At 49.1% G+C, this 26,282-nt stretch overlaps 7 protein-coding genes across 11 annotated transcripts; 3 read left to right on the top strand and 4 right to left on the bottom strand.

Annotated features, from left to right (window-relative positions):
• Positions 1–9,909: 9,909 nt before the first annotated feature.
• Positions 9,910–11,508, bottom strand: LOC112351486 (pentatricopeptide repeat-containing protein At4g02750-like). The gene has a single exon (XM_024689473.1). The coding sequence runs from the start codon at positions 11,506–11,508 to the stop codon at positions 9,910–9,912; it is 1,599 nt and encodes a 532-aa protein (XP_024545241.1).
• Positions 11,509–11,560: 52 nt separating this feature from the next.
• LOC9644404 (V-type proton ATPase subunit c2) lies at positions 11,561–12,484 on the bottom strand. Its single transcript, XM_002984324.2, has 3 exons — positions 12,328–12,484; positions 11,858–12,143; positions 11,561–11,787 (listed from the first exon to the last, which is right to left on the bottom strand). The coding sequence occupies exons 1-3, from the start codon at positions 12,410–12,412 to the stop codon at positions 11,658–11,660; spliced, it is 501 nt and encodes a 166-aa protein (XP_002984370.1). The 5' UTR covers positions 12,413–12,484; the 3' UTR covers positions 11,561–11,657.
• Positions 12,485–12,965: 481 nt separating this feature from the next.
• LOC112351485 (pentatricopeptide repeat-containing protein At4g02750-like) lies at positions 12,966–14,264 on the top strand. The gene has a single exon (XM_024689472.1). The coding sequence runs from the start codon at positions 12,966–12,968 to the stop codon at positions 14,262–14,264; it is 1,299 nt and encodes a 432-aa protein (XP_024545240.1).
• Positions 14,265–14,302: 38 nt separating this feature from the next.
• Positions 14,303–15,548, top strand: LOC9644403. Its single transcript, XM_002984434.2, has 2 exons — positions 14,303–14,869; positions 14,989–15,548. Exons 1-2 carry the CDS (start codon positions 14,331–14,333, stop codon positions 15,392–15,394), a joined length of 945 nt encoding a protein of 314 aa, XP_002984480.2. The 5' UTR covers positions 14,303–14,330; the 3' UTR covers positions 15,395–15,548.
• Positions 15,396–19,061, top strand: LOC9644084 (silicon efflux transporter LSI2). Of its 4 annotated transcripts, XM_024689400.1 has the most exons (5): positions 15,396–15,441; positions 15,567–15,868; positions 15,936–15,979; positions 16,044–16,608; positions 16,910–19,061. In XM_024689400.1, the coding sequence occupies exon 5, from the start codon at positions 17,092–17,094 to the stop codon at positions 18,817–18,819; it is 1,728 nt and encodes a 575-aa protein (XP_024545168.1). In that variant the 5' UTR covers positions 15,396–15,441; positions 15,567–15,868; positions 15,936–15,979; positions 16,044–16,608; positions 16,910–17,091; the 3' UTR covers positions 18,820–19,061. The 4 variants fall into 4 exon arrangements, with proteins under 4 accessions (XP_024545168.1, XP_024545167.1, XP_024545165.1 ...); XM_024689399.1 differs by lacking the exon at positions 15,396–15,441 and having other exon boundaries at positions 15,570–15,868; positions 15,931–15,979; XM_024689397.1 differs by lacking the exon at positions 15,396–15,441 and having other exon boundaries at positions 15,570–15,979.
• A 330-nt stretch (positions 19,062–19,391) lies between these two features.
• On the bottom strand, positions 19,392–23,420 carry LOC9644083 (silicon efflux transporter LSI2). Of its 2 annotated transcripts, XM_024689395.1 has the most exons (8): positions 23,350–23,420; positions 23,113–23,290; positions 22,938–22,996; positions 22,778–22,876; positions 22,446–22,719; positions 20,719–22,385; positions 20,146–20,335; positions 19,392–19,907 (listed from the first exon to the last, which is right to left on the bottom strand). In XM_024689395.1, exons 6-8 carry the CDS (start codon positions 22,129–22,131, stop codon positions 19,642–19,644), a joined length of 1,869 nt encoding a protein of 622 aa, XP_024545163.1. In that variant the 5' UTR covers positions 22,132–22,385; positions 22,446–22,719; positions 22,778–22,876; positions 22,938–22,996; positions 23,113–23,290; positions 23,350–23,420; the 3' UTR covers positions 19,392–19,641. The 2 variants fall into 2 exon arrangements, with proteins under 2 accessions (XP_024545163.1, XP_024545164.1); XM_024689396.1 differs by lacking the exon at positions 23,350–23,420 and having other exon boundaries at positions 20,719–22,719.
• Positions 23,421–23,825: 405 nt separating this feature from the next.
• Positions 23,826–24,677, bottom strand: LOC9644082 (peptide methionine sulfoxide reductase B5). The gene is made up of 4 exons (XM_002984322.2): positions 24,470–24,677; positions 24,173–24,329; positions 23,941–24,122; positions 23,826–23,881 (listed from the first exon to the last, which is right to left on the bottom strand). The coding sequence occupies exons 1-3, from the start codon at positions 24,661–24,663 to the stop codon at positions 23,964–23,966; spliced, it is 510 nt and encodes a 169-aa protein (XP_002984368.2). The 5' UTR covers positions 24,664–24,677; the 3' UTR covers positions 23,826–23,881; positions 23,941–23,963.
• Between the last annotated feature and the right edge of the window lie 1,605 nt (positions 24,678–26,282).

The raw sequence follows: 26,282 nt of genomic DNA, 5'->3' as shown, positions 1-26,282 counted from the left end.
TGTAGTTCTCTCCCACCAAAACCGGAAGTGCATAGCAGTGCTTCCGGGAGGTGTCTGGAAAGTATCGAAGCCGCTGCAGGATGGCCGTGCCCGCTTTCAAGGAGCTTGAAATGGAGGCTGGGACTCCAGTGGTGATAAAGCTGTCATCGGGTGTCCAATTGATGCCATTGTCATCAGTGTGGCTGTCAAAAGCTCCGCAGTCCAGGCTCAAGAAACCTGTCAAAATATGAGATGAGAGCTTGTTCTTCTTCGTTTGATGTTTTCTGATGAGAGAGAGATGCTACTGACCCGGTTGGCCTGAAACTTGAGCCGGTGCTGCGAAGAGGCCGAGCGTGAGAATAAGGAGGAGACGGCGATAGGCCATTTCTCTTTTCGAAAGAGATGAGACTCTACTACTAGCGGGAGCCCTATGCTCATGGTCTTAGCCAACCGCAACAGGAAAATAATATAAAAATTCAAGTGGGAATTTTCACGACGTACTGGACAGGAGAAAGAGTGGACTTTGAAGTGTCAATGTTGAGACCAGTTCTTTCAAACTGTGGTTAATACAGAGAAGAATATGATTGATTAGTAAAAACAAGAGAATTCTAACCGGCTTCTTCGGCTTCAAACTAGTGCATGACGAATCTATCCATCAGGAAAACGTCAACCGCGGCTTTTCAAGAAGTTCGATTAAAGCCGCACAGGGCATGTTGAGGAAGTATCTTTCGAAAATCAACATATTTCAAGTGATGACAAACCTGGCTAGGCTGAAACATATAGCGAGGAGCCGAGGCTGAGGGTGTACGAGAAGGAGATGGTCAGCCAGCCAGATTTTCCGCGAGAACTATTTTGGTTTTATATCGGAACCATCGCGACATTATAAGAAACAGGGCAATCACTTTTCCGGTTCTGCCTTTTACAATCAGGTTGAAGAAAAATCGGGCGACGGGGAAAATTTCCTCTGGAATGGGTAGCATTTCCTGCTCCATGCTCGTTGTCACTATGATCATCATGACGAAACCTAGTAATCTCCACGTTTTTCCACTGGCCAAAACCCTGTGTTTTCTATAGCGAAAACCAGATCACTCAGCCCGTCAAGCTGGCTGATTCATCGTGCAGATGCTTGGGATCAATATTCAAACAGCATTTAGCATTTATCTTCCGCTGTTAAAAGCTACCATAGAGTGTGCAAGAGAGCTTCCATCCTCCTCATCAAGCTGAATGGCCTCCCTCAGCCCGGCCACGACCATGCTCATGTTGGGCCTCCTGTCGGAAGAACGCTCCACGCACTTCATTGCAAGCTCCATGCTGCTTGCTCCTTGTAGCCTAAGAGCTTGGGGTCTGCCACACTTTGCAGGTTGCCTCTTTCGAGCTTTCTGCATGCCTGGAGGAAGAAAAAAAGCTTTGCAGTGAAGAGCGAAAGATCTGAATGGCGCTCAAGGTTCTTACCCATTTCGAGAGCACGACCTGGTCCTCTGGAAGCGATAACCTGACCGGCTCATGGGCGCAAACAATCTCGAACAGTACTATTCCAAAGCTGTATACGTCTGATTTCTCTGTTAGCCTGATGTAGGAATGGTACCTGCAGCAAAACCAGAATATTATATGATGGTTGGAAAAAAAATTATATCTCCTGGGCTCACTCACTCTGGATCGAGATATCCCGGAGTTCCTTTGACATCAGTGAAACATGCGAGGCATAATTCCTATCATAAAATTTGGACAAGCCGAAGTCGCTGACCTTGGCAAGCTCCAAAGTATGTTGATTGTCTTTACATCTCGATGAATGATGTGTTGATTGCATGAGTTATGCAAATAGTCCAATCCTGATTCACAGAGCATTTCTTATCAAATTTGCCAACTCAAAACTTCATATACCTTGAGCAGCATCTAAGGGGATTCGAAGCCTGGTTTTCCAGCTCAATGTTGGGCGACTTGTAACTGTAAGAGGAATATCTATCAGAACGATAAATAGAATTAAGCTCACTCACCATACAAATGCTCTCTTAAAGTTCCATGTGACAAAAACTCATGGACCAGGATAAGTTTAGACCAGCCAATGAAGGATACCAGGTTCCTGTGGTGCACAACTGAGAGAATAAAGCTTCCTCCCACAACCTTTTGGAAGTTGTTTGTTGTGTTGATCACTTCTCTGGAAGTGAACTTTCTAATGCTTGAGTTTGGCGACTGTGGAGCTGGAAACCATAAGAATTAGAGTAAGCCTTGGACTTCCGTTGACTTGACTTGACCTTGTTGTTCTGTTGGCCTTGTTGGTCTATTGATTGTTCTTCGAGAGATCAATCATACTGCGATTGCAGCTCAAAGTAACAGAAGCGCTACAGATGGTACTGCTATTTCAATTATGATTTTCGTTTTACTTTTCTTCTTGCCGATGATTTTCTAGGGCATCTTGCATGCTTCGACCTTGGAACCGCTGGAAAAAAAAAAGATAAATCAAAGGAGTACGAAAAGGTACAAGGATTCTGACTTGTAGGAAGACTGTCGTTCCTGTGGTATGCAATCCAAACTGTTGTTTCTAAACCTGAAAAATGAAAAGCTCTAGAAGTTTTTCTAGTAATGCAGAGAGTAACTCACAGGACCGTGAGGTTTTTTAAGGAGCTAAAACTTGGAACTGGGCCTGTTAATGCATTGTTATCCAGATATCTGATGAAAGTGATGAAAGAACCACAATTGAGGTCTAGAAGGTAAAGCTGTGTCAATCAGGAAATTACAATTTTGTTAGATGTGCTAGCTTTTTTGATGGATCCGGATATGTTGCTTTTGAGACCACGGTTGGACAGGTTCCTGCAACTCATAGATATTTGAGCAATGTGTTAGAAACATCTTACAGTTCAGTGATCCTTGCCGGGATTATGCCTGTGGCACAAGTGATCCAGGCCCAAGTGTAAGCAGCAGGCATGCATGGATCTCCAGACCATAGAGTCAGATTAAAATCCTTCATCACTTCGCGTGTAGCTATCACTGCAAAGAACAGGATATTCCACGAACAACAAAAGTTCCTATCTAGACTCACCATCGTCGAGTTCTGTTCCTGGAAGAAGATTTCCTTTGTACTCGAAAAGATCAGCCGCATTAAGAATCGGACCGAGGGTGGAGTTTGGCGTGGCGACGAGATCCAAAGGACGTGTAAAAAACACTTAGGCCTAAGGTTGACCGTGGTCTTAACCAGTGCGAGCTGGTGTTGAATTGGATCTCGAACACTCTGCTGCAAAATAAGTACTTTGTCGCCTTGAGCTTTTCTGAAAACTCGAAAATCATCACGGATTTGGATCTGCATCACTGCTAAGGCAGGCTTGTTGGGAAGATCCCTACAGTTAATGTCGCGTTGGTGCTGACCCGCTCATAGTTTCTCATGTCCTTGTAAGAACTATCAGCTTCCCATATCCATCGTAGTCAAGAGCTCGAGAGATCAAACCACAGGTTTTAAGAGTTGATATCTGAATCCGAGACTACAGGCACGGCGCGACGCCCAACCGGGGAGCTGGCTTCTCTGTGTCCACGGAAAGGCGAGCGGTCAGGTTTGCTTCTTCCTCCCCCTCCGAGGTTAAACACTTGCTCGCATTCCAGAAGGGAGCCTCCTGAGCCCGATCGCGGAGATGAATGGGATGTTTGCCGGTGACGCGGAGCGGGTTCCGAGGCACAGATCCAGCAGCCTTGGAAGCCAGTCTTCGTGGTACTATGAGTTCGTGATGAAAGCCGCAAACTCGACGGTGTGACTTACAACAGCCGCACCGATCATGATGTCAAACTCCGCCAGACTTGATTCCAGGCCGTCGTAGTTTCCATAGTAGAACCTCGGGCTCACTATGTAGCTCTCTTCCACCAAGACCGGAAGTGCATACAAGTGCTTCCGGGAGGTGTCTGGGAAATATCGTAGGCGGTGCAGGATGACATTCCTGCTCGCTTTCAGCAAGCGTGAAACGGAGGCTGCAACTCCGGTGGTGATGAACTTGTCGTCGGGTGTCCATTTGATGCCCTTGTCATCAGTGTGGCTGTCTAAAGCTCCACAGTCGAGGCTCAAGAAACCTGAGATCAAACGAGATTACTTCAAACGATCTCGTTTTGTGTGATGCATGAGAGAGACTAACCCGGTTGAGCTGGAACGATGTCCAGTGTGGCCAGGATACCGAGCGTCAAAACGAGGAGGAGACGATTCATTTTTCTTTTGGGATAGCCTAGGTCAAGCCTGCTTCTCGAGAGACCTGTGCTAATAGCAAAATTAACTACAAGGAGACTAGGCTTTGAAATGTTCCTGAAAGTCCATTTGCATTAAAATAGACCTTTTGAAACGAGCCTCACAAGACTCCGTCCAGCATCAAGTACGTCTAAGTATGTATAAGGAGGGAAAAATTCTGATCAAAAGAGCAACTTTATTATATCGTAAGGATGTGCTGCGACTGAGACAGCTTGTGTGCAGTTCAAAAAACCAAAAAAGAAAAGAAAAGAAAAAACAGGTTTTCAGTCTAACGTTTTCGAGAAAAGGAAACACAAATATTCTGAGAAACACCTGATATCTGAATCCGAAACTACTCCGAGGTTGAGCCTCGCTGGAATCCGAAACAATTCGAGATCGTTTGTAGCTTCAAGGGTGTCGTCGGGTAAGTCGAGGCTCAAGAACCCTGTCGAGTTGAGATGAGAGCTTATTTTATCTTCGATCTAGACGTAATTGATGAGATGCTACTAACCTGGTCATAAGCTGGCGTAGCGAGGAGGCCGAGCGTGAAAACGAGGAGACGATCCACCAGCCAGATTTTCCGCTCAGGAGAGACTGCTCATGATCTTCTTGATCCAGCCGACAACAGGAATCGTATAAAAAATTCAGTAGGATTTACTACGACCCGAAGGAGACGGGAGATAGAGTGTCAAAAGGAACCCGGTAAGCTTTGAAACAGAAATCTCCTCGCTGCTCCCATGGCCTGCGGGTACACGACGGCCACGGAAGTACGCTTCGTTCCATCATCTCGTCGACGACCTGGCGAAAGCACCTGTTTAGAGAATAAGTGGCATAGGATAACATAACACAAGAAGAAATTTTACTCTTTGATCGAGCTTTCATCTGCTGCAATACTCCCATGCCACTGGATACTCCAGACTCTTCAAGTACCTGTCTACAAAGACTGTGAGTAGGAATCCAAGTCCTCCATTGTGCCACTCTCTGATGGCAAAGCAGAAATAATACTTGCCTGCGCATAGCTTTATCGTCCTTGCAGTTGCACAAAAGGTGGCATTTGAGTCCCAAGTACCTTCGCATCAGTAACAATGACAATTGGCTCTAAGTCAGGATGAAGATGTTTTCTTGCTGCTTCCAAGATGTCATTGCTCATTACTTCTTCAACCTTGTTTTTGTAAGTGAGAGGAAGGTTTTGATCGATTCCAAATAGATCGTATACGAGGACACGTGCTAGCTGGGAGAAGACGAATGTTGATAACTTTGGTAGATATAATCGCAAGTTTACCTGCTTGAATAATTAAAAACAAATGAATTTAGAGCGGCTTCTTTGGCTTGAGACAGCTTCTTTGCAATGCAGGGAAGGGTTTCAATAGTGCATGCATGTCGAATCTAACCTTCAGGAACAGGTGCTCTGACAATTGACATCAACACTGCCTTTGACAGCTTTTAAAAACTTGGGAATAGATTGAACTTGAGTATCTCTAGCAATGAAGACCCCCTTATATAACATTGAGTGAGACATTTTAAGATGTTGCTTTAAATCTATAATCAGAAAAGCTAACCCTGTGATCGATCAAAGCATTCCATCTTTCAAATGGTTGGAATACTTTTATGTTCTAATCTAAAATTTGTTCACTGATAAATAAGTTTCTAAGATATTATTGTTTTTGACTTTGATATTTTCTGTTTATTGATATTTGAATTTGAATTTGGGCCAGTATAGGCAAATTGGATTTAGCACTTCATGTGCATGGTAAAATCTTTAGTTATAGAGTAGCTATTGTTAAATGGTTACATCACTTGCCTCTCTCTGGATGCTCTTTATTTCGTTAAAAAACAGTTTAAACAACTTTAACTGGTTATTTATAGTAATTTATCTAAACTTTACTGATGGGTTTGATTTCTTTGCTCAAGATGGTTGAGGCTTCTAACTTCTCTATTTATATTTTTGCAAGTAAGGGTGTATTACATTTTTGTAAGCTAAGTGACATCCAAAGTAACAAGAGTGGCTAATTCTGTTAGTTATTTCCTTGTCAACAATTGTTAGAATGTGTCTAAATTAGTAACACAGAGAAAGAAGTTACCTCCTAACTCATTTAAGCTAGTGCATTTTTCACAAAATGTAAATATTGTGAACTTTTTTTAAAGTTATTTCCTTAGCAGTGTTCTAGACTAAAATATACTTTAACAAAGATGTTGATCTTGGTATTGAAAGTTATATATTTGTTAGTCCTTTTGAATATTCTTTTTCTTTATTGCCACAACAGCAAGAGGTTAGTGTTGCTAAATCCTCTATTAATCTCCACTCAAACTAATTAAAAAACTGGTCAATGATTGTATTGGAGGGTTTTCAAAAATAACCCTAGGAACAGTGTTGAAATAACTCACTGCACTTAGGAACATGTGCTAAAGTAGAAGTAACTCACCACATTATTGATGGGGTAATGGGGTTGTACAGTCAAATTGGTTGTTGCTCCTGTTTTTGCTCATGTTACTAGTTGAGCCTTTTTTCTTGCAATTTTTTATTTCATTTTTCTTTCTCTTGAGAAAATGAAATAAAAAATTGGCAGGGAATAGTATCATTACTATTTGAGTTACAACTCTTAGATAGAACAGTAACTATATTACTCCCTGCCAAATTTTCTTTGACATACTCACTGTTCACCAAAAAAATGATTTCAAGTTTTTTCTCAGCTTTTGTTAGTGAACTTTGGATTGCTAAATCTAATATATGGTGTCTCTTTTGTTTTTTTAAAAGAGTAAAATGGTTTACTGTTGAAGTTTGCTTCTAGAATTTATTTTCTTGATCATGTTCAATCTTATGATAAGATTGAACATGATCAAGAAAATAAATTTATTGAACACAAGGAAATAAATTTGTAGAGCAAACTTTTATAACACTAAATTAACTTTTTTCTTTTGAGCTTTCATGTCCTTCAAACTTTTTAAAGGCCTAGGCCTTCATGTGGCTGATTTTGCTCCTCCAGGAGAGTTTTCATGTAGGCCTCCACTTGCTCTTTCTCTCCTCCAGTTCCTTTGAGGGGTTAATTTTGCTCCTCCAGGAGAGTTTCCATGTAGGCTTGCACTTGCTCTTTCTCCCATGTAGAGTTAGGAGGTGGTCGAGAGGCTTCCACATGCTCTCTCTCTCTCTCTCTCTCTCTCTCTCTCTCTCGGTCCAGCTTCATGCAGGTGGCGGGGGAAAAACTTTTATAGACATGAGGTGGCCTGGAAAAAAAATTTACTAGAGCAAATTTTTATAGCACTGAGCTTTGTCCAACTATAGTTTCCTTCCATAGTGAGTTGCTGACTGTGGAGTCATATATTGGCTGCTAGTATGGTATTTACACCCATCCTTGAACAGGAATGGCTTGTGTATGCTCTTGAGGCTGTCGCTTAGTTTTTAAAGGACACGACACTGGAGGATAAAGCAATTGCAAGTTTATCTTTCATCTAGAAATACGTATTATAACTGGATGTGTGCAATACAATCGACATTTCAGGTGTGTGTTTTGGGGCGGTAATATCTGCATTGCTGATGAGTGTGAACCTCAGAGAAACCAAGACTCGAGAAGCTCCAATCTAGTGCAGGTACAAGAGGTCGTTAGCAAGCTGTCATTTCGAAACACTTCCAAGGTTACCTTAAAACTCTGCTCGCCTCCATAGGAGAAGCATCGAGCCTTGTCACGCTACCAAGGATACCTTAAAACTCTGTACCTATCCTACAGAAAGTGCCTGATTTTGTGTTTCTGTGCTTCATATGAGAGGAGAGTTCTACACTCCACTTCCTTTAGAGCTTGAAGATCTCTCTTTCTTTCCTTTTGGAACACTATGTTTCCCGCCAGCAATACCTCACAAACAGCGCGCATCCGTGGCCGTCCACCCTGAAAAATATGGAATGCGCCCTCTTGCCGCTCCATACTTCCTCGCCAGGCACTGAGCAGTTGTGCGCGTAGAAGATAACGGAGCTGCTGGCTACCGCCAGGGACGTATAGAACTCGTCCACTGAGCTCCTCGAGCGTGATGGACATTTGCCTCTTTGGGATGAGAATTTATAAAGTTTTCTTAATTTTATTTAACTTAGCTTTGTCGAGCCAAAAACTCCCGCCTTTAAATCGGAAAAGCCATATTTGGGGTGTAGCCGGAAAAGTAGTCGGTACTCCGGAGCGATGGTGCAGCAGTGCAAACAGGTGCTGGAGGCGGATGCGATCCGGAGGAGCAAAGCACCTCCCTTGAATGCGGACGTGAAAGCGGCACTGCAAAAGGTTCAAGAGGAGCACAAGATCGAGCAAGGGAAGCACCGAGCGGATGTCACAGCGCAGGTTCAAGCAGCCTTGCGCAAGCTGGAAGAGCTGCACAAGACGCAACTGCAGCGCGTGCACGAGGGCCAGAGGAGTTTCTACAGACAGCAGGAGGAGCTCCTCAGCGTTTGCAAGAGGCAGGAAGCGGCGCTGTGGCAGCAGAAGATCGAGCAAGGCAGGTTCGAAGAGGATGTGATAGTACTGGAAGCGGAGCACAAGCAACACAAGATGGAACAGACCAGCTTCAACAGTCTTGTAGTGGAAAAGATGGATAAGCAGCGAGAGGAGTTCCTCAGGCAAACGGTGCGACAAGGCAGGTTCGAAGAGGATGTGATAGTCCTGGAAGCGGAACTGCGCGAGCTGGAAGAGCAGCACAAGATAGAACATATGCGCTTCAACAATCTTGTAATGGGAAAGTTGGATCAGCAGCGAGAGGAGCTCCTCAACGTTTGCAAGAGGCAAGCGGCGTTGCAAGGCAGGCTCGAAGAGGATGTGATAGTCCTGGAAGCAGAACACAAGCAGCAGAAGATGGAACAGACCAGTCTTGTAATGGAAAAGATGGATAAGCAGCGAGAGGAGCTCCTCAACATTTGCAAGAGGCAAGCCGCGCTGCAAGACAGGCTTGAAGAAGATGTGATAGTCCTGGAAGCGGAACACAAGCAGCACAAGACGGAACAGACTAGCTTCAACCGTCTTGTAATGGAAAAGATGGATAAGAAGCTCCTCAACGTTTGCAAGAGGCAAGTGGCGTTGCAACGCAGGCTCGAAGAGGATGTGATAGTCCTGGAAGCGGAACACAAGCAGCACAAGATGGAACAGACCAGCTTCAACAGTCTTGTAATGGAAAAGATGGATAAGCAGCAAGAGGAGCTCCTCAGCTTGTGCAAGAGGCAAGCGGCGTTGCAATGCAGGCTCGAAGAGGATGTGATAGTCCTGAAAGCGGGACTGCACGAGCTGGACGAACAAACGCGCTTCAACAATCTTCTAATGGAAAAATTGGATAAGCAGCGAGAGGAGCTCCTCAGCATTTGCAAGACCCAGGAAGCGGCACTGGAGCAGCTCAAATTCAAGCAGGGCAGGCTCCAGAAGGATGGGTTAGTCTTGGAAGTGGAACTGCGCAAGCTAGAAAAGCTACAAAAGGAGGAACAAGGGAGAGTGGAACGACAGTTCAATCTTGCAAAGCAAAGTATGGATGTTGCAAAGGAAAGGATGGATGTCAACCACGGCTTGACAGGCGAGATCCTCAAGAGGCTTCTATGCGAGTCCAGTGAGGCATTGTGCAAGATCCAAGGTCTCAAGTCTTTGGACAAGCTTGAGAAGTCCACCACGAAAATCTCTTTGGAAGCGCATCGCAGGATCGGGCTAAAGATGGCATCGAAGATCTTGCAAAGGTTAAAGGTCTTATAGTTTCTATCGTTTCCATACATCTTTGTTCTTTCAATCCAATAGTCCCAGCAATGACTTGATCACCACCTCGTCCGGATGAACAGGCATGTTGGCAAAGAGATCGAGCCCATCTTTCACGTTCCCAGCTCGTCCAAACGCATCGGCAATGCAACCGTAGTGATCCAGCTCTGGAGAGATTCCATGATCCACGCGCATGGAAGCTAGGAACTGGCACGCACAAGAGACCAGCCCTGCATGGCTACACGCGGTGAGCACGCCCACGAAGCCGATCCCATCGGCATGGAAACCATTCTGGAGCATCTCTCCAAACAGCTCGATCGATCGCCTCCACTCCCCGCACTGAGCAAACCCCGCCACCATTGTGCTCCACGAGACTTGGTCCCTCGGCATTGCCCCCACAAAGAACTCCCACGCCTCGGCGATGTTTCCACTCGCCACCAGCGCCTCGAGCATCGCGTTCCACGCGATATCATCCCGGACGAGCATCCTGGCGAAGAGATCTCTGGCCTTCTCCGCCATGTTGCGCCGCCCCAGCCAGGTGAGGAGCCCAGTCGAGGACGCCAGATCGTGCCGCGGCATCCTTTCCAGCGTCTCCAGGGCCTGATCCAGCTCGCCGTTCTGTGCGTAGCCGTGAACCATCGCGTTCCAAGTCACAGAGACCCTGCGACGCATCGCTCGGAACGTTTCCATGGATCGATCGAGTCGACCAGCTTGGGCAAACCCCGCCACCATGATCGTCCCCGAAAAAGCATCCCACTGTGCCATCTTGTGGAGCATTCGCTCGGCCTCGTCCACTCTGAATCGCTCGACATGGGCTTGGATCATCGCGTTCCAGTGAACGATCCCTCGCCTGGGCATGCTCATGAACATCTCCCTCGCTTCGTCAAACAAATCTCGACTTACACACGCCTGGATCATCGCAGTCCACGATACTTCGTCCTGTTCCGGCATAGCTCGAAACATTGCCCGAGCTAGATTCATATGCCCACGCTGGGCATATCCGCAGATCATCACAGTCCAACACACAAGATCTCGCTGTGGCATCCGGTAGAACACCAGCTTGGCTTCCTCGAAACGATCATTCACGGAATAAAGTTTCAAGATTCCCGTCCAGGAGATCTCATCTCTTTGATGCATCGCCTGGAACAGCGCTCTCAGTTCCTCCAGATCCAGCCCTTGCGAAGCTGTCGTGAGAATGATATTGCTCGAAACCATATCCCACTGAGGCATTGCTTGGAAGATCTCCATTGCTTCCCGACCATGGCCGCTATAACCCGTCAAGATCGTCGCCCATGACACTCTATCCCTGCTCGGCATCTCGTCAAAAACCTCCTTCGCTTTCTCGCTATGCCCATTCTGGGCATACGCTCCAGCCAAGATGTTCCAGGAGAAAACGTTTGGATTCGCGATCTCTCGAAAGACACACCCCGCTGCCTCGACGCTGCCACACTTCCCATACAAACCCACGAGGAGATTCGCGATCAGCCTGTTCTTCCCGAGCCCCTGATTGACAATCTCGCGGTGGAGTTCCTGGCAGCTCGAAAGATCTCTGGAGCTGGAACAAGCCCGGATCTTCTTCACATAGAATGGAATTAAGCCATCGAAGAAGCCGCTAGATCTCCTGGACATTCATAGCGTAAAAGAGAGAGAGACAGCTCAAAACATACGAGAAAAGCGAGGATTATTGGAAGGAATAGTAATAATACAGGTAGTAAGAAGAAAAAAAAAAGCGCTAAAATGCTGGCTTATGCACCACCTTAATCTTGCTGCTGCTGTGCTTACCCTCTCGACTGGCCAGCTCGGGACGACAGGATGATTCCCACAATGAGACCGTATAGAGCCAAAGCCTCGGCAAAGATGAGAATGAGGATCATTCCAACAAAAAGCTTGGGTTGCTGCGCATTCGCCCTGCAAAGAAAAACAAACCAATCAATGGAGATATCGAAGAAAAAGATGGCTTTTGATCGATCGAACTTACCGGACTCCAGCGTCACCGACAATCCCGATTGCCATTCCAGCCGAGAGACCCGCGAGGCCGCAAGCCAGCCCGGACGATAGATGAGCGTAGCCATCGAACAAGTAGTAGGACTTTGCCTTTGGGTTGATGCCCGTGCTGATAATCACAGCGATGATGAGGCCGTAGATTCCCAGCACTCCAGCCATGACCACTGGCACGATCGATTTCATCACGAGCTCCGGCCGCATCACGCCCATGGATGCCACTCCAACACCACTCTTTGCGGTTCCATAGGCAGCTCCCATGCCTGCAAAGAAAATTCCATAAGAAAATGGGGAATTTTGGGATCGAAATCTCGGGATTGTGGCAAGGAAATCGCGCAGGAAGGCGAATCCATGGCCCAAGCTCAGGCATTGCAATGCCGCGCAGCCGAGACACGCACCACAACCCTAGATCCAGTCCAGCCATGGCGGTGAGAGGCAAGAACTTACACGAGAAGACCAGAGCTGCCGCGGCGCCAATGAATCCGAAGAAGGGCGCCGTCTCATCGCCACTGAATGCGTCGGTGGAAGCCATGAATCTCCCCCGACTTGCGTTGCTCCCCGGCAATCCACGCCGGATCTATCCCTTAGGGTTAGGTCCCAAGAGAAAGAATCCCAGAATATCCATCCATTCACAGAATATTCGCTCTTCGTTTTTGCTGACTTGGCATGCTGTAAGCCCTAAATGAATGAGATTCTTCCTCACCGAGCATCAAGCCATCAATGTCTACGCTCAACGCCTCCAATCCTGCGGGATCGCTCGCGATCTCTTCCTGGGCAGTGAAATCCACGGCCAGATCGTGCGATCTGGGCTCTCGCGCGACCGATACCTTGCGAATCGCCTCATCGACATGTATGGCAAATGCGGGAGCTTGGATCAAGCCCAGCTCGTCTTCCACGGCCTCAGGAACCCTAACCTCTACTCGTGGAGCATCCTTCTCGCGGCCTATGCCCAAAATGGCGCCGTGGAGAGGGCAAAGTGGGGGTTCGATCGAATGCCGCAGCACAATGTGGTATCCGCGAGCGCGGTGCTGGCGGCGCTTGCCCAGGCCGGGCATCTTCGCGAATCGAAGACATTCTTTGATTCCATGGAAGAGACCAATCTTGTGTCTTGGAACTCTTTGCTCCTGGCATATGCCCAAGCTGGGGATGTGACCAATGGAACAAAGATCTTTCATCGGATGGCTGAGAGAGACGTGATCTCATGGACGACCATGATCACCTGCTGCTCGCAAAGCGGCGATTTAGATGGAGCCGCGAGGTTCTTTGCGAAGATGCCCTGCTCTAGCATGGTATCTTCTTCAGCGATGCTAATGGCATATGCCGAGAACGGGCATCTGGAAGATGCGGAATCTATCTTTAACTCCATTCTTGATCCCAGCTTACCAATGTCTAATGCCATGCTACAGGCATACATTCTCTACTACAAAGTCTCTCAAGCAAGAAGTCTCTTTCTTTCTATGAGAATATGCGACGTGGTTTCATGGACTACCATGCTCGCAGCATATGCCCAAGCTGGGGATCTAGAATCTTCTAAACTCTTTTATGACAAGATGCCGTTACACTCTTCCGTGACCTTCTCGGCGCTCCTCCACGCCCACGCGCGTCGCTGCTCGCCTCTCGACGAGCTCGAATCTGTGTTTGATTCCTTCCCCGATCGCCAGATCACTGCATGGAACGTGATGATCGCAGCGGCGGCATCCCAGCACGCCAGGATCGATCGATCACTCGCATTCTTCCACGGAGCCCCAATTCGCGACGTGGTTTCGTGGACCGCGATCGTGGCAGGGCACTCGGATTGCAAAAACATCGCAGGAGCGCAGCGGCTGTTTGATCTCATGCCGCAGTGGAATGCCGTGACCTGGAACGCGGTGATCACTGCCTATGCCAGAGATGGGCTCCTCGATCGCGCGAGGGAGATGTTCTCCCGGATGCCGGAGCCGCGCTGGGGGCCCTGGAATTACCTGATTCTGGCGCACTCCCAGGCCGGGCACACGATCCAGGCGCTGGAGCTGCTCGATCGCATGCTCCTCGAGGGTTTGATGCCAGACAATCTCACATTCGTGGGGATCTTCTCTGGATTCAACCACGTCGGGCAGATGGATCTCGCGCGCCAGTGCTTCCGGTCGATGAGCACCGATTTCGCGATCGCTCCAATCCTGGAGCACTACTGCTGTATGATCGGGGTATTCGGACGCGTGGGGGAGATGGGCGATGCGCGAGATCTCTTCGAAAGCATGCCATTCGAGCCCACGTCGATCGCCTGGAACACGATTCTCGGCTGCTGCAACATCCACAGCGATCTTCTCCGCTGCAATCAAGCGATCCAGAGCTCCGTGCCAGCGACCTTTGTCCTACTGTCAAACATGTTCTTGGGGCGGATTTAAACGAGAAGATTATTCCCTCTTGGATATTCTTCCCGGCTATGGCGTCCTAGGGTTTATTGTGCCAGGATGATCTCTGCCGTGAGCGCAGGGCGCTGGAGCTTGGCTGCTGCCGGATCGGAGTTGCGGAGGTCGCAGCCGTGCAATGCAGAGGCTCTAGCATCGCTGCCGCGCATCCCGATCACGAAATCTTCTCTTCAAGTAAGTCATCTCTCGATCTCGAGACAAGGCATCCAGATCCAACCTCGACTGCGATGCGCGGCATCAAAAAACGCCGATTCATGGCCATCGGACTCCAGAATCAGCGGTAGCGGCAAGAAAATTCTCGCTGCCATTGCCAAAGGGACCGCTGCTTCGCTCCTTGCGTGGATCCTCTCAAGCAACCTTCTCGCCTATGCCGCGGCTGGAGGAGCCGCCGAGTCTTCTTCCATCGGAGCATCCGCCCTGGGACTCCGCATAGCAGATTATCTTCGCAGCTCGCGGTGGCCAGACGAGGCAATCGTCTTTGCGCTCGCGACGCTTCCAGTGCTGGAGCTTCGCGGGGCGATTCCAGTCGGGTATTGGATGCGGCTGAATCCTCTTCTAGTCTACTGTCTCTCGGTGGCCGGGTAAGTCACACGTATAGTTTCCTTGATCTTGTTTTGTTTTGTTCTAACTTCTAGTATGCATAGCTAAGCATTCAAGCATGTCACGTCTCAAGCTTTGACATGCGTTTTCTATTTGGCAGGAATATGATCCCTGTGCCATTGGTGCTGCTCTACATGGAACAGTTAACTACGTTTCTCACAGCGAGGAGCTCCAGTGCCAGGAAAGTTTTGGATTCGATTTACAAACACACGAGACGCAAGGCCGGGCCTATCCAGGAATTTAAGTGGCTGGGACTAATGCTTTTTGTGGCAGTCCCGTTCCCGGGGACTGGAGCTTGGACAGGTGCCATGGCTTCTGTGGTTCTGGGAATGCCATTCTGGAGTTCCTTCTGGGCAAACTTCTTCGGTGTCGCCATCGCTGGCATTCTAGTCAACCTGCTGGTGAGCGTGGGTTTCAACACCGCATTGCTGGTCGGTGCAGCACTATTCGCAGCTTCTACATTCATGTGGAGCTTTCTCAGATTCTTGGGAAGGTCGCAACACTGAGGTCAAGCCAAGCGAAATCCAGCCCCGGATCTCGCACGCACCGGGGGGTATGTTTTTTCCTCACTGGCGGTACACGATTTTCTTTTCGTGCAACTTGTTTTTCCTTTTATGCTTGTTTTTCTTCGGCTAAAAATTTCCGGTCTAAGGCTGCGCGTGTGCCTGTTTTGTACAGATGTCCTCGGGATCACGGCTCTGGGTGTCAACTTCTTTCTTATCATCAGCCGGAGGGAAAGTCTCTTCCGGACGGCTGGACGGTCTTGGCTTGTAGCGCAGCGGCGCTATCATTCACCAACATGAGAATGTGAGAGAATGTGAGCAAGCTTCGATGAACTTGCGACATTCGCTGTGGATGCCGCGGGGCTGTCAAGCAGTGTCTCCTCCTCTTCCGGGACACAGGAAGCGTGAACCACTCGAGCAAAGAGAAGAGAGAAAGCAAGAAAAGGAAAAAGTTTTTTTAACACTGACATGGACGAGGTACTTCTCCTTTCTTGCAAGTTTTCTAATGTTTCCTATGTTGTTCTCTTTCGCCGGCCCAGGACAGGTACAGTTTTACCGTGACTTAACGGAGGAATTCGATCAAGAGAGGTACAATGCTCTTTTAAGTTCAAACGTCACTGTAACACTCATCTCGACATCGCCCAAATTGCAGCTGTCTGCTTGTGGCCCTTGAGCTTTCCCGGCTTAAAATGCTCGATGGCAACATTGTCTCCAAACGCGTGAAAAGGATCATACGTTTATGATCCGACCGGTGATGAAAGCGGCAATTGGTTTCCCATCGATGGATACTTCTTCTCCCAGAGCAGCATAGCGAGCGAGCGAACGAGCGAAGAAGAAGAAGAAGAAGAGAAACCACTGTCAAAGCCAACCTCCAAAATTTTCTAGCCGCGGGGTCACTGTGCGCGAATCATCTAGCGAACCCCCCGGGATCCGACGGTCGCGGTCGCCACAACCGCTAGATGTGCCTGATCTCAGCCATGCGTACGTCCGGCGGGCGGCTCCGTACGCATTGGACACGTGTCAGAGACTGTGCCACGTGGCGGGCTTAAACCCTAATCCATGGAGCCCTGGACTAAAATGAGGATTTGTTTTGCGGGGCGGAAGGGATGGAGTCTTCCTATAAATGCGGCGATGGGGAGCTCGTGAGTGCTCAACTACGACCGAGACGACGACGACGACGACGGGCTTCTAAGGAGGATTGGAAGCTTTTCCAATTGGTATGCCCTCTCTTTCCATCCATCCATCCATCTCTACTTGCTTTTTGCTTTGCTTTGATCTCGTGAGATCTTGGCGCTCGTGAAACCGATCGTGGATCCTCCGCGAGTTCGCTGGCATTTCCTTTTGGCATGCGCATTTTAATTCCTTTCTTTTCGTGTGCTGATTGATTGTGGGAGCTCGATCGAGAGCTCCGCTTGGTTTGCGAATGGATTGATTCGGGCATTGAATGCTAGCGGTTGCCCCGATTCTCTTTCGCAGGATCACCTCTCCCAACCCGAACTGACACGCGAATTTCGGCAGGTCTGGATCTCGGCCACCTCGCAAGAACACTTGTAAGGTTGGAAGCGGACAAATCCATCGCCTCTCCTTGGCACCATTAGCAGCAAATCTCCTCCACATGCTATAAGTCCGCGATCAATCACCAATCCAGCAAGACGAACGATCCCACGAACACATAGAACAAGAGCTCCCCCTCCGCGATCATGGCATGGGCAGCGACGCACAAGGTCGCGCTGGGGAGCATCGCATTCGCGGTGTTCTGGATCCTGGCAGTCTTCCCAGCAGTGCCATTCCTCCCAATTGGCAGAACCGCGGGATCCTTGCTCGGCGCCTCGCTCATGGTCGTCTTCCAAGTGATCTCTCCCAACCAGGCCTTCGACGCCATCGATCTCCCCATCCTGGGCCTCCTCTTCGGCACCATGGTCGTGAGCGTCTACCTCGAGCGCGCCGATCTCTTCAAGTATCTGGGCTCGGGGCTCTCGTGGCGGAGCCGCGGCCCGAAGGATCTGCTGTGCCGGATTTGCGTCCTCTCGGCGCTGAGCAGCGCGCTCTTCACGAACGACACCACTTGCGTGATCTTCACCGAGTTCGTGCTCAGGCTTTGCAAGCAGCACCGCGTGCCAGTGCTGCCGTACCTCATGGCGCTCGCCACCAGCTCCAACATTGGCTCCGCCGCCACCGCCATTGGCAATCCGCAGAACCTGGTCATCGCGGTGGAGAGCAAGATCTCCTTCTTCAAGTTCCTCGTGGGTGTTCTTCCGGCAATGGCACTGGGGATCTTCGTCAACACCGTGCTCCTGCTGCTCTTCTACTGGAAGAGCCTCAAGCCGCTGCCCAAGATCGATGATCGCCACGCCATCGCCGCTGGAGACGTGGAGAGTGGTGGTGGTGGCGGTGGTGGCGGACAACTTGACAAGCCAGCGGCGATGATTCAAATGCCAGAAGTTGGCGGCGCTGCTCCAAAGGTGGCCGAGCTCCCGGAAGACGATCACGACCGCGAGCACGACCACGTCAGCCTCGTCCGCGTCCAGCCCCTCGCCGCCAGCCCCTCGAGCTACCAGGAATCCGGCAAGACCATCGCCGCCGCGGACGCGGAGCAAACAGAGGAAACAGAGCACGATCCGCCAAACTGGCTCCACTCCCCGGCAGTGATCGACGATCTCCTCCGCCTGGAATCGCGGAGAAGCTCGAGAAGCTCGAGCTCCTTCCGCCGCTCACGATCCACGCGGAGCCACGTCCCGGAAGAATTCGATGAGGAGGCGGGAGCGCTACCACCACCACCATCATCGCCGCCGCTAAAGACAACACGCGCATCCAGGCTCCGGAGGAAAGTGTGGAAGGTTTGCGTCTACCTCGTCACCCTGGCGATGCTGGCGGCGCTGCTCTACGGCCTCAACCTCTCGTGGACGGCGCTCACGGCGGCGGTGGTGCTCATCGTGCTCGACTTCTCCGACGCGGGGCCGTGCCTGGATCAAGTCTCGTACTCGCTCCTCGTCTTCTTCTCGGGGATGTTCGTCACGGTGGACGGCTTCAATCGCACCGGAGCGCCCGGCCAGCTCTGGAAGGCCGTGGAACCCCACGCGCGGATCGACAGCGTGTCCGGGATCGCGCTCCTCTCGCTCGTCGTCGTGCTCCTCTCCAACGTCGCGTCCAACGTCCCGACGGTGCTGCTGCTGGGGTCGAGGGTGGCGGCGTCCGCGGCGGCGACGAGCGGCGCGAGCGTGACGCGGGCATGGCTGGTCCTGGCCTGGGTCAGCACCGTGGCGGGGAATCTCACGCTCGTCGGCTCCGCCGCCAACTTGATCGTGAGCGAGCAAGCGCGCCGGGCGGAGAGCGATAAGTTCAATCTCTCCTTCTGGAAGCACTTGGCGTTTGGAGTGCCATCCACATTCATCGTCATCGCGGTCGGGCTCCCTTTGATCCAAGGCTGACGAGATGGTGTCAGTGGTCATATCATCGGATATCGGTTGATCGATCGATCACTACTCCGTGGAAAAGGAATCGCGGGGAAGTCTTGGTTTGATCGATTGATGGAGATGGACCAAGAAATCAACCAAGTCCACAAGAAAAAAAACTCTTTTAGTCTATGATTGATAGATAAGTCTCTCCAAACTGCGGGAGCGATCCAGTAAGAACAAAAAGAATGAAGAAAAATGTCTGAATATCTCACCAACCTGGAAGAGAGGCTTTGCGGCTTGACGTTTGAGCTTTCAGATGGCGGGTTTGATATTTTGCCACGTGTCTGCAAGTCAATGTATATATATAGACACGTGGTTGGCGGCTTGAGATGCCACTTGGACACGTCGTAGTCGTTGAAATTTTCTCCCTTGGCCGTCCGATCAGACCTCGAGGTTTTGACTTTGATGGTTGACTAGTTGACCAGAAACGTTTCCAACTTTGCTCCAAATTCCACAAAGTATTTCTTCTGTCAGATTTTCTCGGCCGAAATATCACGACTTTGGCCAGGTAAAGAAAACGATTTTTTGTTTTCACAGAAGAAATCTTTGTTCACAACTTAGAAATCTTTTTATTGTACAGAAAAAGCCCAACGAAAGCCTGCACTTCAGAGGCCTCGAGAGGAGCTACTTAAAAAGCAAGGGACTGAAAAACTTCCATTTTTTTCTTTCTTTTTTTTCTTGCGTTCCTTGCTTGGCGCTGTCTGCTGCTTGCTACGTATCCATCCATATGCGTCATACTATACACCCGAAAGCTTCCAGCGAAGGGATCAACGAAAGTGACCAGCCCGCAAAGTTTCAGCCTTGAATGAGCGGAAGCCCGAGAGCCGTCACGATCAACGTCGAAGGAATCCCGAACTTGAGATGAGCCCAGAAGGTGAGGTTGTAGCTGTTGGGCTTTGCTTGCCGGGCTTGCTCGCAGACGATGAGATTCGCAGCGGAGCCGATGAGAGTGAAGTTGCCAGCGACTGTGCTCACCCATGCCAGGTAAAGCCACGATCTTGTAACGCTGGCCCCGTGAATCGCCGCGGCCGATGCCGCCACCCGTGTTCCCAAAAGCAGCACTGCAGAGAAAAGAAAGAAAAGGATGTGAGAAACACCGAGCAGAAACGATGGATGTGAGTGGGAGTAAAGGCAAAAAGTTGTGAGGAACAACAAAGAGTAAGAGTACGCACTGGTGTGACTGAAAGGAAAGAGCTCAAAAAGGAGGAAACAAGGATCTCTCAAAAAGAGTACGAGTAAGCACGAGTGTGAGTGAAAGGAGAGAGCTCCAAAAAGTGGGAACAAGGATCAATGACTCACCAGTTGGAACGTTGGATGCGACGTTGGAGAGAATGAGAATCACGAGGGATAAGATGGCCACCCCCTTTGCAGAATCGATTCGAGTGTGGGGCTCAACAGCGTTCCAGAACTGGCCTGGAGCGCCAGTGCTGTTAAATCCATCCACGGTGATGAACATCCCGGAAAAGAAGACGAGCAGCGAATAAGAGACCTGGAACAAAGAAAGAGCACAGGACGAGATCAAGGCTTTAGTCTCCACAGTCTCCATAGTACCGCGAACGCGAGAAAAAAGGAAGAGAAAAAGATGAGAGATCCATCCATGTCGCCATGTTGGTAGGCAACACACACCGAAAGTATGCTCGGCGCAAAAGCCTGCCTATGAACCGAGAGAACCGTAAAGAGCGTGAGGCCGCTCTAGAGGAATTGGAATTCCGGATGCCCGATCAGATTTGCGGGTCAGAGAAGCACAAAGAAAAAGGGAAAAAGAAGCAATCGAATCGAGGAAAAAGGGCATAGATGATGGTACCCTAGAATCGATCGGATCGATCGAACGAAAAGAGGAGGGGGGAATGATTGATCGAGGGTGGCACTTACCCTGTCCAAGCTGGGGCCAGCGTCGGAGAAATCCAGCACCATGAGCGCCACGGCGGCGGTGAGCGCGCTCCATGTGAGATTGAGCCCCGAGAGGAGCGCCGCCAGGAACCCTGCGGTGACGCCGTACACCGCGGCCATCCAGGCCTTGCGCCGGAGCTTGGGACCCCACCGGTACCACGGCGCATATTCCTCCTTCCCGGTAGCCTCTTGCAGCTTCTCGGGGTAGTCCGCGGTGACATCTTTACCGCCCTTGGGCGTGGTGAGGTGCTCCCGCAGCTGCGCCCTGTGGTGGTGCTGCTCGTTTATCTCCCTGTGCGGCGCCGCAGCGTGGTGGTGGGCGTGGTGGGCTTGGCCGTCCCGCCCGGAGTAGAACCTCGCCGCTGTGGCCTGCGCGGGAGAATATCCCGACGCGGGGGAATACATCCCCGCGGGCGACATCCCGGGGGAGTGGACCCGCGGAGAGTAGAGCTGGTGCTGCTTCTCGGCGATGGGGTGTACGGGCGAGTAGACGCGGGAGGAGTAGAGCGGCGTGGGCTTGTCGTCCTCCTCCGCGATGGGCGATGGCGGCGCCGCGGCGGCGGTGGGATATTCCCCCACGGCGGCGGCGCTCAGTGGCCCGCTGTGGAGGCGCTCGTAGGAGAGCGGCGACCGTCGCGGGCTGTGGTGATTGTGTGGGGAGATGACTTGGATGGATTTGATCGCGCCCAGCTCCATGGCGGAGGATGGATCGCTGGTGGCATCGGCGGGGGCGGGGAGGGGTGGCGGAGCATCGGCGGCGGCCAGGCCTTGCGAGAGCTGCCGCCAGTACATGGCGAGGAGGAAGAGGATGTTGAAGACGATCCCGGCGATCATGGCGGGGAGGACGCCGATGAGGAACTTGCCGAACTGGATCTTGCTCTCGATCGCGATGACGAGGTTCTGGGGGTTGCCGATGGGCGTGGTGGCGGAGCCAATGTTGGCGCTGGAGGCGAGCGCCAGGAGGAATGGCTCCGGTGGGAGATTGTGCTGCTTGCACAGATTGAGCACGAACTCGGTGAAGATCACGCAGATGGTATCATTCGTGAAGAGCGCGCTGGCCAGCGCCGAGAAGACGCTCACGCGGACGAGCAGGTCCTTGGCGCCGCGGCAGCGCCATGAGAGCACCATTTTGAGGTACTTGAAGAGATCGGCGCGCTCGAGGTAGACGCTGATGACCATGGTGCCAAAGAGGAGGCCGAGGATGGGAAGATCCACCGCCGCGAAGGCCTGGTTTGGAGAGAGGACCTGGAAGACGACCATGAGCGTTCCTCCCAGGAGAGCTCCTGCGGTCCGTCCGACGGGGAGGCATCGGACCGCCGGGAAGGTGGCCAGCGTCCAAAAGATGAGGAACGCGAAGCTCCCAAGCACCACCTTGTAAGGTGCTGCCCATGCCATGATCTTCGATCTTCTCCTCCTTTCTCTTGGACGATCGTCTCCTCTCGAGAGAGAATGAGAGAAAGAAAGATCACTGAGAATTTGATCGATCAATCCAGCGAAGAGAAGAGAGAGCTTCACGGCGCCATCTTACGCACGAAACCAGGAAATCAAGCTCTACGTACACACGCTAAAAAACCTTGGCCACTTCTTCTCGCCGCACAAAGATTCTTCTTTCAGCTTTGACACAGGAGAGATGCGAGCGCTGTGGCAATCTTGCAACAAGAAAAGAGAGATTTTTAGAAGATGTGAGAGTGCAATGCAGCTCAATTCACCTCTCTCGAAGCGCCAAAGGTGGTCGTTTTGGTGATACAGCGGAGGCACTGGGAGAGTATTTATGTTGAAAAGCACGGCACTGAGTGCGTGGTTTTCCTCTTCTTTTTTTTTTTTTTTTTTGCGCTTATAGACCTGTAGATTGCATCAGCATGCTATTGAGCGTTCACCTATGCGCAGCCATAGGTATCTCTTCTCTCGCCCGAGAGATTTTTTTTGTTTCCACTGTGGTTCTTGGCCTCGATGTTGCGAGATTATGTCATCGGCTGATCAATGCTGCAAACCTCATGTTATCCCTGTTCATCCAAATACGATACGATCTGCAAACACGAACCTTTCCTTGTTTGGGGTGCCAAAGATTACGCAGATCCTTTGCTTAGCGAAACTAGATTTTTCCAAATTGGATTTCATGCTGCGAGATACCCGTCCGCGTCTGGAAAGAAGACCACAAGCTCAAGACGTTAGAAAAACTAAATCAAAGTGAGAGATTGCACCTGTTGCTGTTGCATCACGCCTTTGCTTTTGTTTCTTGTGCGAGACCTGATGTTGTTACCTGTTGGTAGGAAGACAACCAAGTCATATCACAAGAGTCTAGAAAGAAAGGAGGTAGCCTCACGCACTGGCTATATACTTAGTCAAGCAAAATCCCACGCCATGAAAGGATCTTACCTGTAGAGGCTCTGTTTATCATGGCTCTTCCGTTGACATTCCGAGAAACGCTGTTGGAAGTTCGTTCGCGTGGCCTACGCTTTCGTACCCAATCGCTTTCCAGTTACATTCTCGTGTGTTCTTCTTTATTGTAACAGGAGAGCTGAGATGTGACCCGTCATTGCTTTTCTTCGCCAATCTGAGAAAAACGCCGAGTTATCTTAGACAAGCAGCAAAAGGCGGATCCAAGTACCGAACCTGAATATGCAATTACGGAGCCACAGTCGATTTCTTTTGCGCCACTGCCTCGTCAAACCTGCACAAAACCAGCATGATCTCTGAGTTTCCAAAAGGTGGTAACACGAACACTGCGTAAGGATAGCCCGACTTCACCCGAGGAGAGATTTCGCTATCTCCAAATCGCGCACGTGTTCATTCGCTGTTAGAAAACAACCAGGAAAATATTCACAGGAGCTCGGTAGAGAGGAATATAGAGGGTCCCATTCTAGATTACCTGTTTTTATTCTACAGCCTTCAAAATGTTAGAAGAAAGCGTTTCCACTTTGTCCTCCTCCACGCATGATCTCAGTGCGGTATCAAACTGCAAAAGCAGCGAGAATTTCTTACTGGAAATGCATTTTGTCGGCATCTGTCCACCGCAAAGACCTTGCCTCGTCCTCGGATAAACGACGACAAAAAATCTATGCAACTTGCAGTGAATAGCGAACACAACGTTTCCACAAACGAGGGATTTTTATTTTTCCAGACAAATACAATCCACTTCCGTCACCTGCAGAAGTACCAACAAAAATTGGTTTTTTCTTAACAAAACAGAGCTCGAGAACGTACCTGGCAGAGGCCATCCACACAGCTCACTTGTCCTGGTCACCCGGAGCGAATTTGAGCGATATGCTATTCACGCAGTGGCGCTCGTTCGTCGGAGTTGGAAACCCCTCGCCTTTGAAGACGTGACCGAGGTGTCCTCCACAAGCAGCACACGTAATCTCAGTGCGATAGCCATCAGCGTCTACCTGCATTGGAAAACACATTTCTCGGTGATGCCTACAGCTAAAGTGCTCACTGTTCTGTTGATTGCTCCGGGAAGACCCTCGAAAAACGCTGGCCATCCACATCCGGAATCAAACTTTGCTGTCGATTTGTAGAGCGGTGTTCCGCAGCCCCCGCAGTTGTACACTCCGTCCTCGTAGAACTTGTTGTACTCGCCACTCCCTGGCATCCTGCACGGTCACAGACAAAGACTATCATAATTTGTCGTCCCGCCAAGAACACAGCAAGTAGAATCATGCAAGAAAAATGCAGCATCGCCTATGGGAAATATGCAATAGCACAGCAAAAAATCTATCCAAAAACACCTTACTCGGTTCCTTTCATTCGCAATATCCGGAATTGCTCGCTATTCAGCACGGCTCTCCATTCCTCTTCCGTCTTGTTCACGCGCTCCATCGAGCACATTGCTCTCAGCCGCTGGACGCCCCAGCTGCGCGAAAATCCAAGACTCCCTGGCCGCATTCGAGGTGCGAGCGCCATCGCTGCAGCCCCAGCCAGCGCCATTCCCCTCTATTAGCAAAAACCCTAATAGTTTGCATTCTCTATTCATGTGTAGATATTTAATTTCAAGAATATTCTCTACTAGAATGTAAGAGTGATGTTACAAAGATCCCGGGATCTTGATTAGATTCCGGCCAGCATCCTAAATTACCCCTAATGCCCTAAGTCGAAATTCTTCTTTCCCATTAATGGAGCATTGCGTGACCGAGAGGACAATGACATTGATAGTGAGGAAAAAGAGTTTCATGGAGGTATGTGAATTTTTTAGAACAAGAAAAGCTCCACTCTTCTATGCCTTTGAATAGCTTTGATGTTGTTACTACTTTCATCAACCACAAATATGGCAATTCAATGAAGTTTTTGGTGGATTTTTAGTTGGGAAAATTCCATTTAAGATCATAAGGGACAGATTCATTAGATAGATGTCTACCAAAGAAAGGAGTTTACATTTGTGGCATTTGTTTTACACTCACCATGAAGGTTTTTAAATTAGAAAAACTATTTTTGAGTTTCACTTGTGATTTGCTAGAAGATGATTTCAGTATGAATCCTTCATAACATTTCATGAAGGAAAAACTTTATAGCAAAACAAATAACTATTTTTTTGCAGCAGTTAGCTACAAGGGATACATGGACTAGAAATTTAAATGCTATCACTTGACTTGCATCAAGATTTTGAAGAAGTTTCTTGTAGAGAAGCATGGGAACATATATATTAAGTGGCTAGAAGGGGATGAACTTCAAGTAGTGAAGGATGGTTTCCAGAAGTTATAAGTTTTCCAAATTGTGTTGGAACTATTGATTGCACACACATCTAGATTAATGTTTCAATTGGTTTTGATAGACAAGAGTGGATTAATTATAAACAGCAATTCAAGTGTAGGCAATTATAGTCAAACTTGCTTTTTAGACTTAAAAGCCAGATATCCTAGATATATGAATGATCCTAGGGTTTGGTCCACAAGTATATATGGTTTGTAGTGAAAGGTTAAATGGTTTCATTTACCATACTAGTTTTGGGGACATCCCCGAGTACTTGATAGCAAATGATGGATATGATGTTGCTATGGGATGTTTATTCCATTTCCAGCAAAGTTTGTTAGAGAGGACTATTTCAATTACAACTTTATGCACTTCTCTACTAAAATTGTAGTTCAGTGGGCGTTTGGTTAACTAAAAATGCAATGGTGATATTTAAATAAGAGGCTTTATCAATGAGATCTTTACACACAATCCAATTGCATCACAATTTGTGCTATTATGCACAACATGATGATAATTAGTGGTGACAAGTTTTTGGATGAGGGGATGGTAGAGATCATGATCTAGAATACAATATTCAAAAGAGCAATGTTACTTTAGGATATAAATTTAAAAAGATTGTAATGGGTTATATTTTAAGTTCTAAATTTATTTTTATAACAACAATTTTTTTGTATTTTCTCTATATTGGTTATTATATGGTAGAGTTAGTTTTCATTCACTATGGCAATAACTATATACATACATATGCATGGATTAAGGTAGACCTAATTGTATGTATGGATGATTTTAAGTTTAAACTTTAATCATTATAAGTGGTGCTAAGTCATGTTTTTAACCTCATCCTTAGTATAAATTAA

The sequence above is a fragment of the Selaginella moellendorffii genome, unplaced genomic scaffold, assembly GCF_000143415.4.
Source record: "Selaginella moellendorffii unplaced genomic scaffold, v1.0 SELMOscaffold_62, whole genome shotgun sequence".
In the NCBI taxonomy this organism is placed as follows: Eukaryota; Viridiplantae; Streptophyta; class Lycopodiopsida; order Selaginellales; family Selaginellaceae; genus Selaginella; species Selaginella moellendorffii.
The sequence above is the reverse complement of the archived record's forward strand: the minus strand, read 5'-3'. Positions and strand labels throughout refer to the sequence as shown.

Excerpts from the sequence above, each read along its gene's own strand:
- LOC9644083 (XM_024689395.1), bottom strand. The coding sequence starts at position 22,131 with ATGGCATGGGCAGCACCTTACAAGGTGGTGCTTGGGAGCTTCGCGTTC. Across the intron at positions 20,336-20,718 it reads CTGGCCCCAGCTTGGACAGG|GTCTCTTATTCGCTGCTCGT; the intron begins GTAAGTGCCACC and ends TCTTTGTTCCAG. Across the intron at positions 19,908-20,145 it reads CGCATCCAACGTTCCAACTG|TGCTGCTTTTGGGAACACGG; the intron begins GTGAGTCATTGA and ends TTTTCTCTGCAG.
- LOC9644403 (XM_002984434.2), top strand. The coding sequence starts at position 14,331 with ATGATCTCTGCCGTGAGCGCAGGGCGCTGGAGCTTGGCTGCTGCCGGA. Across the intron at positions 14,870-14,988 it reads TACTGTCTCTCGGTGGCCGG|GAATATGATCCCTGTGCCAT; the intron begins GTAAGTCACACG and ends TCTATTTGGCAG.
- LOC9644404 (XM_002984324.2), bottom strand. The coding sequence starts at position 12,412 with ATGGCTTCCACCGACGCATTCAGTGGCGATGAGACGGCGCCCTTCTTC. Across the intron at positions 12,144-12,327 it reads GGCAGCTCTGGTCTTCTCGT|GCATGGGAGCTGCCTATGGA; the intron begins GTAAGTTCTTGC and ends TTTTCTTTGCAG. Across the intron at positions 11,788-11,857 it reads GTCGGTGACGCTGGAGTCCG|GGCGAATGCGCAGCAACCCA; the intron begins GTAAGTTCGATC and ends TTTTCTTTGCAG.
- LOC112351485 (XM_024689472.1), top strand. The coding sequence starts at position 12,966 with ATGGAAGAGACCAATCTTGTGTCTTGGAACTCTTTGCTCCTGGCATAT.
- LOC9644082 (XM_002984322.2), bottom strand. The coding sequence starts at position 24,663 with ATGGCGCTGGCTGGGGCTGCAGCGATGGCGCTCGCACCTCGAATGCGG. Across the intron at positions 24,330-24,469 it reads TTGCGAATGAAAGGAACCGA|GATGCCAGGGAGTGGCGAGT; the intron begins GTAAGGTGTTTT and ends GTGACCGTGCAG. Across the intron at positions 24,123-24,172 it reads CCGGAGCAATCAACAGAACA|GTAGACGCTGATGGCTATCG; the intron begins GTGAGCACTTTA and ends TTTCCAATGCAG.
- LOC9644084 (XM_024689400.1), top strand. The coding sequence starts at position 17,092 with ATGGCATGGGCAGCGACGCACAAGGTCGCGCTGGGGAGCATCGCATTC.
- LOC112351486 (XM_024689473.1), bottom strand. The coding sequence starts at position 11,508 with ATGTCCAGGAGATCTAGCGGCTTCTTCGATGGCTTAATTCCATTCTAT.